Raw genomic sequence first — 12,500 nt, 5'->3', positions numbered from 1 at the left:
CACACCCACACACACTCACACAGACACTCACACACACCCAAAAAGACACACACACACACTCACCCACACAGACACTTACACACACACACACACACGCACAGACACACAAACCCACACTCTCACACAGACACTCACACACACTCACCCACACAGACACACACACACCCACACACACACACTCACCCACACCCACAGACACTCACACACCCACACAGACACTCACACACACTCACCCACACACACACAGACACCCACACTCTCACCCACACACACACACACACAGACACACACACACTCACCCACACACTCACACACACACTCACCCACACAATCACCCACACTCACACACACTCACCCACACAGACGCTCACACACACTCACCCACACAGACACTCACACAAACACACCCACACAGACACTCTCACACAAACACACACTCACACCCACACAGACACTGACCCACACACAGACACCCACACACACACACAGACACACACACACACACACACACCCACACAGACACTGACCCACACACACACCCACACAGACACTCACACACACAGACACACCCACACACACTCACACACCCACACAGACACTCACCCACACAGACACTCACCCACACAATCACCCACACACACACACTCTCACCCACACACACTCACCCACACACACACACTCACACACAGACACACACACACTCACCCACACAATCACCCACACTCACACACACTCACCCACACACACTCACCCACACAGACACTCACACAAACACACCCACACAGACACACTCACACACTCACACCAACACAGACACTGACCCACACACAGACACCCACACACACACACACAGACACTCACACACACACACCCACACAGACACTGACCCACACACACACACCCACACAGACACTCACACACACACAGACACACCCACACACACTCACACAGACACTCACACACACCCAAAAAGACACTCACACACACACACTCACCCACACAGACACTTACACACACACACACACATAGACACTCACACACCCACACACACAGACACACATACACACACACGCACAGACACACAAACCCACACTCTCACACAGACACTCACACACACTCACGCACACAGACACTCACACACACCCACACAGACACTGACCCACACACACACACTCACCCACACACCCACAGACACTCACACACCCACACAGACACTCACACACACTCACCCACACACACACAGACACCCACACCCACACACCCACAGACACTCACACACACTCACCCACACTCACACAGACACTTACACACACACACACACTCACCCACACAGACACACACACACACCCACTCACCCACACAGACACTTACACACACACAGACACACACATACACAGACACTCACACACACACTCACCCACACACACACAGGCACACACTCACTCACACACAGACACACACCCACACAGTCACATACATACACACACACGCACAGACACACACACACACACACTCACACACCCACACACACAGACACACACACACACACACCGACACTCTCACACACCCACCCACACACACTCACACCCACACACCCCCCACACACACTCTCACTCACACACACACACACACCCACACTCACTCTCACACCCACACACACACTCACCCACACACACATACTCACACTCACTCAAAATCACTCTCTCAGACACACAGTCTCACACATACACACATACTCTCCCTCTCACACACACATCCCCTCACACACCTAAACACTCATACCCCCCCCACACACACACATCCACACACACAGACACCCACACACTCACCCACACCCACACACACACCCACACTCTCACACACACACCCACACTCACTCACCCACCCACAAACACGCCCACTCACACCCATACCCACACACACACACACATACCCACCCACACATCCACACACACATTCACTCACACACACACCCACACTCACTCACACACACACACTCACTCACACACACACAGTCACACACACACTCACACAGTCACAACACTCACACAGTCACACACACACACTCACAACACTCACTCACAACACTCACTCACACAGTCACACACACACACTCTCACACATACACACTCACTCTCTCTCACACAGACACACACTCATCACACACTCTCAGTCACACACACACTCACTCTCACAGACACACACTCTCACTCACTCACGTACACACACAGTCTCACACACACACAGTTACACCCATACACACACAGTCACACACACACACTCACGCACACACACACTCACACTCACACACACACCCCCACTCTCATAGACACACACTCAGACACTCACTCACACTCAGTCTCACACATACACACACACAGACACACACTCATACACAGTCACACACACTCTCACAGACACACACTCACACACACACTCTCACAGACACACACACACTCTACTCACACACAGTCACACACACACACTGACACACACATTCTCACACCCATACTCACACATACACACTCACACCCACATACAGTCTCACAGACACACATTGACTCACACTCACTCTCACACATACACACACACTCACACACTCTCACAGACACACACTTATACACTCACATTCTCACAGAAACACACACACTCTCACAGAAACACATACACACTCACACACACACACAGACACTCACACCCACCCACTCTCACACACACACCCACTCACAATCTCTCTCACACACTCACTCACACTTTCTCACACACACACACACACACTCAGTCACTCTCACAGAAACACACACACACACACATACTCTCACACACACTCACTCACACACAGACACTCTCTCTCACACACACTCTCTCATACACACTCACACTCTCTGTCTCTTACACACTCACAGGACCCCTCCTGTCCCTGTGTACCAGACCCGAGGGGCTGAATGGCTTCCTGCTGTCCCTGCAGAACAGACCCGAGGGGCTGAATGGCCTCCTGCTGTTCCTGTGTACCAGATCCAAGGGGCTGAATGGCCCCCTGCTGTATACCAGGCCCGAGGGGCTGAATGATCTCCTGCTGTCTCTGTGTACCAGACCCGAGGGGCTGAATGGCCTCGTGCTGTCCCTGTGTACCAGACCCAAGGGGCTGAATGGCCTCCTGCTGTCCCTGGGTACCAGACCCGAGGGGCTGAATGGCCCCCTGCTGTATACCAGACCTGAGGGGCTGATTGGCCTCCTACTGTCCCTGTGTACCAGACCCGAGGGGCTGAATGGCCCCCTGCTATATACCAGTCCCGAGGGGCTGAATGGCCTCCTGCTGTCCCTGCGTACCAGACCCGAGGGGCTGAATGGCCCCCTGCTGTATACCAGTCCCGAGGGGCTGAATGGCCTCCTGCTGTCCCTGTGTACCAGACCGAAGGGGCTGAATTGCCCCCTGCTGTATACCAGTCCCGAGGGGCTGAATGGCCTCCTGCTGTCCCTGTGTACCAGTCCCGAGGGGCTGAATGGCCTCCTGCTGTCCCTGTGTACCAGACCCGAGGGGCTGAATGGCCCCCTGCTGTCCCTGTGTACCAGACCCGAGGGGCTGAATGGCCCCCTGCTGTCCCTGTGTACCAGTCCCGAGGGGCTGAATGGCCTCCTGCTGTCCCTGTGTACCAGACCCGAGGGGCTGAATGGCCCCCTGCTGTCCCTGTGTACCAGTCCCGAGGGGCTGAATGGCCTCTGCGTGCTCTCCTACCTGAAAAGCCAGGTCGTGGTACTTCTGCTTCTCCTTGGGTCCCAGTGCGTACCACCACTCTCCCAGGATCTTGCTGACCGTGCGGTTGTCCTGGTTGGGGTGTCGCTGGTGCACCAGGGCGCGGTGACGCTTACTAAAGATCATGAAGGCATTCATTGGCCGTCGGATGTGGTCCTTCTCGCGCTGTGGTGTGGGGAGGTCAGAGAGAGAGAGAGAGAGAGAGAGACAGGGAGAGAGACAGAGAGAGAGAGAGAGGGAGAGAGACAGAGAGGGAGAGGGAGAGAGACAGAGAGAGAGAGGGACAGAGAGAGAGAGAGAGAGAGACAGAGAGAGAGGGAGAGGGAGAGAGACAGAGAGAGAGAGGGACAGAGAGAGAGAGAGAGAGAGACAGAGAGAGAGGGAGAGGGAGAGGGAGAGAGAGAGAGACAGAGAGAGGGAGAGACAGGGAGAGACAGAGAGAGAGAGAGAGACAGACAGAGACAGAGAGAGAGAGAGAGAGAAAGAGAGACAGAGAGAGAGAGAGAGAGAGAGAGAGAAAGAGAGACAGAGAGAGAGAGAGAGAGAGCAAAGTCTTAGATACAAGGCCAACACACACACACCGTCGAGCCTAGGCTTCCTTCCACCTCTGTGCTCGATTATCAACGCTGACCAACCGTCAATATGGCTGGCTCCCTTGCACTGGTACAACACCCTCTCAGTCCTGGGGCCTACACCACAGAATATTAGATTCCATCAAGTGTGGAAACAGCCCAACAGGACCACACCCACCCTCCGAACGGTAACCCAACCAGACCCATTCCCCCTACACGATTACTCTGCTAATCCACCCTAACCTGCACATCCCTGGGCACTATGGGACAATTTAGCATGGCCAATCCACCCTAACCTGCACATCCCTGGACACTATGGGACAATTTAGCACGGCCAATCCACCCTAACCTGCACATCCCTGGACACTATGGGACAATTTAGCATGGCCAATCCACCCTAACCTGCACATCCCTGGACACTATGGGACAATTTAGCATGGCCAATCCACCCTAACCTGCACATCCCTGGACACTATGGGACAATTTAGCATGGCCAATCCACCCTAACCTGCACATCACTGGGCACTATGGGACAATTTAGCATGGCCAATCCACCCTAACCTGCACATCCCTGGGCACTATGGGACAATTTAGCATGGCCAATCGACCCGAACCTGCACATCCCTGGGCACTATGGGACAATTTAGTATGGCCAATCCACCCTAACCTGCACATCCCTGGGCACTATGGGACAATTTAGCACGGCCAATCCACCCTAAACTGCACATCCCTGGGCACTATGGGACAATTTAGCACGGCCAATCCACCCTAACCTGCACATCCCTGGGCACTATGGGACAATTTAGCACGGCCAATCCACCCTAACCTGCACATCCCTGGGAACTCTGGGTCAGACAGCGGAGACAGAGTTCCTGAAAATTACAGGTTTGGGTGGGGGCGAGTGCGGGGAATCAAAGGCCGATCCCTGGAGGTATCCCCATCACGGCAGCCCCTCCCACACCAGAATAAAGCTCTGGGGTGACCTGATGGAAGGATTTCAGATTAGGAAGAGGCTCAGAAGAACTAGCAGCAGCGGAGGAGGCCGTTCAGCCCCTCGCCTGCTCACACATGCATGACTGATCTCTCCTCCACCTTCCTGTCCACTCTCCATTACCCTTCAGCCTTATCACTCAGTGAAAATCTGTCTGTCTCCTCCGAAGTGTAGTCAACGTCCCAGCATCCACCACACCCTGGGGGAGGGCATTCCACAGCTGCACCATTCTGTGAGAGTAAGGGGTCCTTCTCATCTGTCACCCCTTATCCTAAAAATGGTGACCTCTCCGTCCAGACTGCCTCACGTGAGGAAGCATCGCCTCTCCGTGTACTCTGTCAATCCCTTTCAGCATCCTCGGCCTACCTCAAACGGCCTTTCTCTCAACCCCAGAGTATCGGCCAAAACCGATCATTCTCTCTTCATGAAATCAAGTTTGGAATTAATCCACCGGACCTTCTTAGGACTGCATCGAATGCCATTATAAAGCTGGACACAGTATTGCAGTCGTGGTCCCACTAAAACCTTCGATGACAGCTCAATCTTCTCCCGTTCCATCATCGAAGGCTTCATCCGAGTCCCCAAAGATAAAGCCTCCTCCGTTCAGACTGGGTCAGAACTCGCACGCAATCACTTACTAAAATTCCAACTGGCCATTCAGGAGCAAGGCGTGTCCCTGAGAGAGGGGGTGAGGTAAATTCAGTCCCTTTCAGGGGAAGCTGCACAGACACAAAAGTGGGGAGTGGGGGGAGGAACCGAAGGGGACGGTGATAGAACGGGAGGGTGACGTCTGTGAGGACGATAATGACACACTCACCAGCTGTGGGGGGGGGGGGGGTGGTTTCTGTACTGTCATCGCCACAAAATGCTCAAGGGGCTGAATGACCTTCCCACCTGTCCCTGTGTAACTGGTTTGAGGGACAGAATGGCCTCCCCTGCTGTCCCTGTGTAACTGGTTTGAGGGACAGAATGGCCTCCCCTGCTGTCCCCGTGTAACTGGTTTGAGGGACAGAATGGCCTCCCCTGCTGTCCCTGTGTAACTGGTTTGAGGGACAGAATGGCCTCCCCTGCTGTCCCCGAGTAACCGGTTCCCCCTGAGGGAGCAGCCTGCTGCTGCTGAAGGTTCCCGTGGTTATTTGAGACGGCGAATCATGCTGAGATCAGTCGGGGCTACTGGGAAACTATGCATCATCACCGCGGCTCCCACACAGTGTCAGCACCTCCACACACGCTGACAGAGGCTCCTCACCGCTCTCCCTGACTGAGCACTTGTCATCTCCAACTATCCCGCACCCCCACATAGTGCGAGAGTGACAGGGGCTATGCACAGACACACACACACTCTCTCTCACACACATACACTCCTTCTCCAACACAGACTCTCTGTTTCTCAGACACACTCTCTGTCTCCTGCGCTCTCTTCCTCTCTCTTTCACACTCTCTCACACAGATACACATCCCTCTCTTGCACGCGCACACTCTCTCACACTCACACAGAAACACACACTCACACAGACACAAAGACTCAGACTCAGACACTCCAACCCAGACCCACTCCCTACCCTATTCCGAGTATCCGAACAATTCCCCATGGCCAATCCACCCTAACCTGCACATCGCTGGGCACTATGGGACAATTTAGCATGGCCAATCCTCCCTAACCTGCACATCCCTGGGCACTACGGGACAATTTAGCATGGCCAATCCACCCTAACCTGCACATCCCTGGGCACTATGGGACAATTTAGCACGGCCAATCCACCCTAACCTGCACATCCCTGGGCACTACGGGACAATTTAGCATGGCCAATCCATCCTAACCTGCACATCGCTGGGCACTATGGGACAATTTAGCATGGCCAATCCATCCTAACCTGCACATCGCTGGGCACTATGGGACAATTTAGCATGGCCAATCCACCCTAACCTGCACATCCCTGGGCACTACGGGACAATTTAGCAAGGCCAATCCACCCTAACCTACACATCCCTGGACACTATGGGACAATTTAGCACGGCAAACCACGCTAACCTGCAAATCCCTGGACACTATGGGACAATTTAGCATGGCCAATCCACCCTAACCTGCACATCCCTGAGCACTATGGGACAATTTAGCACGGCCAATCCACCCTAAACTGCACATCCCTGGACACTACGGGACAATTTAGCATGGCCAATCCACCCTAACCTGCACATCCCTGGGCACTATGGGACAATTTAGCATGGCCAATCCACCCTAACCTGCACATCCCTGGGCACTACGGGACAATTTAGCACGGCCAATCCACCCTAACCTGCACCATCCCTGGGCACTTTGGGACAATTTAGCATGGCCAATCCACGCTAACCTGCACATCCCAGGGCACTATGGGACAATTTAGCATGGCCAATCCACCCTAACCTGCACATCCCTGGACACTACGTGACATTTTAGCATGGCCAATTCACCCTAACCTGCACATCCCTGGGCACTACGGGACAATTTAGCATGCCCAATCCACCCTAACCTGCACATCCTTGGACACTACGGGACAATTTAGCATAGCCAATCCACCCGAACCTGCACATCCCTGGGCACTACGGGACAATTTAGCATGGCCAATCCACCCTAACCTGCACATCCCTGGGCACTATGAGACAATTTAGCATGGCCAATCCACCCTAACCTGCACCATCCCTGGGCACTATGGGGCAATTTAGCATGGCCAATCCATGCTAACCTGCACATCGCTGGGCACTATGGGACAATTTAGCATGGCCAATCCACCCTAACCTGCACATCCCTGGGCACTATGGGACAATTTAGCATGGCCAATCCACCCTAACCTACACATCCCTGAACACTATGGGACAATTTAGCATGGCCAATCCACCCTCACCTGCACATCGCTGGGCACTATGGGACAATTTAGCATGGCCAATCCACCCTCACCTGCACATCCCTGGACACTATGGGACAATTTAGCATGGCCAATCCACCCTAACCTGCACATCTCCGGGCACTACGGAACAATTTAGCATGCCCAATCCACCCAAACCTGCACATCCTTGGACACTACGGGACAATTTAGCATGGCCAATCCACCCTAACCTGCACATCCCTGGGCACTACGGGACAATTTAGCATGGCCAATCCACCCGAACCTGCACATCCCTGGGCACTATGAGACAATTTAGCATGGCCAATCCACCCTAACCTGCACATCCCTGGGCATTATGGGACAATTTTAGCATGGCCAATCCACCCTAACCTGCACATCCCTGGGCACTATGAGACAATTTAGCATGGCCAATCCACCCTAACCTGCACATCCCTGGGCATTATGGGACAATTTAGCATGTCCAATCCACCCCAACCTGCACATCCCTGAACACTATGGGACAATTTAGCATGGCCAATTCCCCCTAACCTGCACATCCCTGGGCACTATGGGACAATTTAGCACAGCAAATCCACCCTAACCTGCACATCCCTGGGCACGATGGGACAATTTAGCATGGCCAATCCACCCTAACCTGCACATCCCTGGGCACTATGGGACAATTTAGCATGGCCGATCCACCCTAACCTGCACATCCCTGGACAGTATGGGACAATTTAGCATGGCCAATCCACCCTAACCTGCACATCCCTGGGCACGATGGGACAATTTAGCATGGCCAATCCACCCTAACCTGCACATCCCTGGACACTATGGGACACTTTAGCATGGCTAATCTACCCTAACCTGCACATCCCTGGGCACTACGGGACAATTTAGCATGGCCAATCCGCCCTAACCTACAAGTCCCTGGACACTACGGGACAATTTAGCATGGCCAATCCACCCGAACCTACACATCCCTGGACACGATGGGATAATTTAGCATGGCCAATCCACCCGAACCTACACAATCCTGGACACTACGGGATAATTTAGCATAGCCAATCCACCCTAACCTGCACATCCCTGGACACTATGGGACAATTTAGCACGGCCAATCCACCCTAACCTGCACATCTCTGGGCATTATGGGACAATTTAGCATGGCCAATCCACCCTAACCTGCACATCCCTGGGCACTATGGGACAATTTAGCATGGCCAATCCACCCGAACCTGCACATCTCTGGGCATTATGGGACAATTTAGCACGGCCAAACCACCCTAACCTGCACATCTCTGGGCACTATGGGACAATTTAGCACGGCCAATCCATCCTAACCTGCACATCCCTGGGCACTATGGGACAATTTAGCATGGCCAATCCACCCTAACCTGCACATCCCTTGCCACTACGGGACAATTTAGCATGGCCAATCCACCCTAACCTGCACATCCCTGGCCACTACGGGACAATTTAGCATGGCCAATCCACCCTAACCTGCACATCCCTGGGCACTATGGGACAATTTAGCATGGCCAATCCACCCTAACCTGCACATCCCTGGGCACTATGGGCAATTTAGCATGGCCAATCTACCCTAACCTGCACATCCCTGGGCACTATGGGGCAATTTAGCACGGCCAATCTACCCTAACCTGCACATCCCTGGGCACTATGGGGCAATTTAGCACGGCCAATCCACCCTAACCTGCACATCTCCTGGCATTATGGGGCAATTTAGCACGGCCAATCCACCCTAACCTGCACATCCCTGGGCACTATGGGACAATTTAGCATGGCCAATCCACCCTAACCTACACATCCCTTGACACTATGGGGCAATTTAGCACGGCCAATCCACCCTAACCTGCACATCCCTGGACACTCTGGGACAATTTAGCGCGGCCAATCCACCCTAACGTGCACATCTCTGGGCATTATGGGACAATTTAGCATGGCCAATCCACCCTAACCTGCACATCCCTGGGCACTCTGGGTCAATTTAGCATGGCCAATCCACCCTAACCTGCACATCTCCGGGCATTATGGGACAATTTAGCACGGCCAATCCACCCTAACCTGCACATCCCTGGGCACTCTGGGTCAATTTAGCATGGCCAATCCACCCTAACCTGCACATCTCCGGGCAGTATGGGACAATTTAGCACGGCCAATCCACCCTAACCTGCACATCTCTGGGCACTACGGGACAATTTAGCATGGCCAATCCACCCTAACCTGCACATCCCTGGGCACTACGGGACAATTTAGCATGGCCAATCCACCCTAACCTGCACATCCCTGGGCACTATGGGACAATTTAGCACGACCAATCTACCCTAACCTGCACATCCCTGGCCACTACGGGACAATTTAGCATGGCCAATCCACCCTAACCTGCACATCTCCGGGCATTATGGGACAATTTAGCACGGCCAATGCCACCCTAACCTGCACATCCCTGGGCACTCTGGGTCAATTTAGCATGGCCAATCCACCCTAACCTGCACATCTCCGGGCAGTATGGGACAATTTAGCACGGCCAATCCACCCTAACCTGCACATCTCTGGGCACTACGGGACAATTTAGCATGGCCAATCCACCCTAACCTGCACATCCCTGGGCACTACGGGACAATTTAGCATGGCCAATCCACCCTAACCTGCACATCCCTGGGCACTATGGGACAATTTAGCACGACCAATCTACCCTAACCTGCACATCCCTGGGCACTACGGGACAATTTAGCATGGCCAATCCACCCTAACCTGCACATCCCTGGGCACTATGGGACAATTTAGCACGACCAATCTACCCTAACCTGCACATCCCTGGCCACTACGGGACAATTTAGCACGGCCAATCCACCCTAACCTGCACATCCCTGGGCACTACGGGACAATTTAGCATGGCCAATCCACCCTAACCTGCACATCCCTGGGCACTATGGGACAATTTAGCACGGCCAATCCACCCTAACCTGCACATCCCTGGACACTATGGGACAATTTAGCACGGCCAATGCCACCCTAACCTACACGTCCCTGGACAATACGGGACAATTTAGCATGGCCAATCCACCCTAACCTGCACATCCCTGGGCACTATGGGACAATTTAGCACGGCCAATCCACCCTAACCTGCACATCTCCGGGCATTATGGGACAATTTAGCACGGCCAATCCACCCTAACCTGCACATCTCTGGGCACTATGGGACAATTTAGCGTGGCCAATCCACCCTAACCTGCACATCCCTGGGCACTCTGGGACAATTTAGCATGGCCAATCCACCCTAACCTACACATCCCTGGGCACTCTGGGACAATTTAGCATGGCCAATCCACCCTAACCTGCACATCCCTGGGCACTATGGGACAATTTAGCATGGCCAATCCACCCTAACCGAACGGCGTATTTTCATGGTGTTCTGGGAACCCATCGAGAACATGACGACATGAGCGCCAAGCACCATGAGGTCGCTCGGTCTCCCAGACTGCCCAGAAGCATAGCCTCCCCTCTCACTCACCATCCCCCCGCAGCCTCCCCTCTCCCTTCCCGCCTCCGTCCTCCCTCCTCCCTCCCCCTCCCCTCGGCCTACCTTGTGCGGACTCCGGCCATCTTTCTCAGACGAGGAGTCCCGCTCCTTGGGCAGTGCGCTGAGAGACTTGGTCCTTCGCTTTTCAGGTGGGACGCAGACCGTTTCCACTCCAGTGGTTAGCAGAAAGCTGCAGGTGGGCAGAGCAATCCTGTTAGCACAGACACAGGCCCACGGGGGGGTGGGGGAGATAGAGGGGTAGGGGAGAGAGGGGAGGGGGAGAGAGAGGGGAGGGGGAGAGAGAGAGGAGGGGGAGAGAGAGAGGAGGGGGAGAGAGAGAGGAGGGGGAGAGAGGGGAGGGGGAGAGAGGGGAGGGGGAGAGACAGGGAGGGGGAGAGAGAGGGAGGGGGGAGAGAGAGGGAGGGGGGAGATAGAGGGAGGGGTGAGGGAGAGAGAGAGAGGGGAGGGGTAGAGAGAGGGAGGGGGAGAGAGGGAGGGGGAGAGAGGGGGAGAGAGGGCGGGGGAGAGAGGGGGAGAGAGGGAGGGGGAGAGAGGGCGGGGGAGAGAGGGGGAGAGAGGGAGGGGGAGAGATGGAGGGGGAGAGAGGGGGGAGAGAGAGGGAGGGGGATAGAGAGGCAGGGGAGAGAGGGGAGGGGGAGAGAAGGGAGGGGGAGAGAGGGGAGGGGGAGAGAGGGGGAGAGAGGGAAGGGGGAGAGAGGGAGGGAGAGAGGGAGGGGAGAGAGGAAGGGGAGAGAGAGAGAGAGAGAGAGGGGAG

General features: G+C 54.5%; 1 protein-coding gene across 1 annotated transcript in view; it reads right to left on the bottom strand.

The window, feature by feature from the left end:
- Positions 1–12,500, bottom strand: part of LOC148134927 (protein capicua homolog) — a 39,821-nt gene that overhangs the window by 9,518 nt on the left and 17,803 nt on the right. The window contains exons 3-4 of the mRNA XM_087985226.1: positions 11,789–11,915; positions 3,737–3,919 (exon numbers count right to left, since the gene is read on the bottom strand). Coding sequence (XP_087841352.1) covers positions 3,737–3,919; positions 11,789–11,915 — 310 coding nt within the window. The remainder of the gene's footprint in view (positions 1–3,736; positions 3,920–11,788; positions 11,916–12,500) is intronic.

Source organism: Chiloscyllium plagiosum, unplaced genomic scaffold (genome assembly GCF_037043375.1).
Source record: "Chiloscyllium plagiosum isolate Xiang-an unplaced genomic scaffold, Cpla_swu_hap1 HiC_scaffold_51, whole genome shotgun sequence".
In the NCBI taxonomy this organism is placed as follows: domain Eukaryota; kingdom Metazoa; phylum Chordata; class Chondrichthyes; order Orectolobiformes; family Hemiscylliidae; genus Chiloscyllium; species Chiloscyllium plagiosum.
Note: the sequence above shows the minus strand (reverse complement) of the source record. Positions and strands in the feature narration are given on the sequence as shown.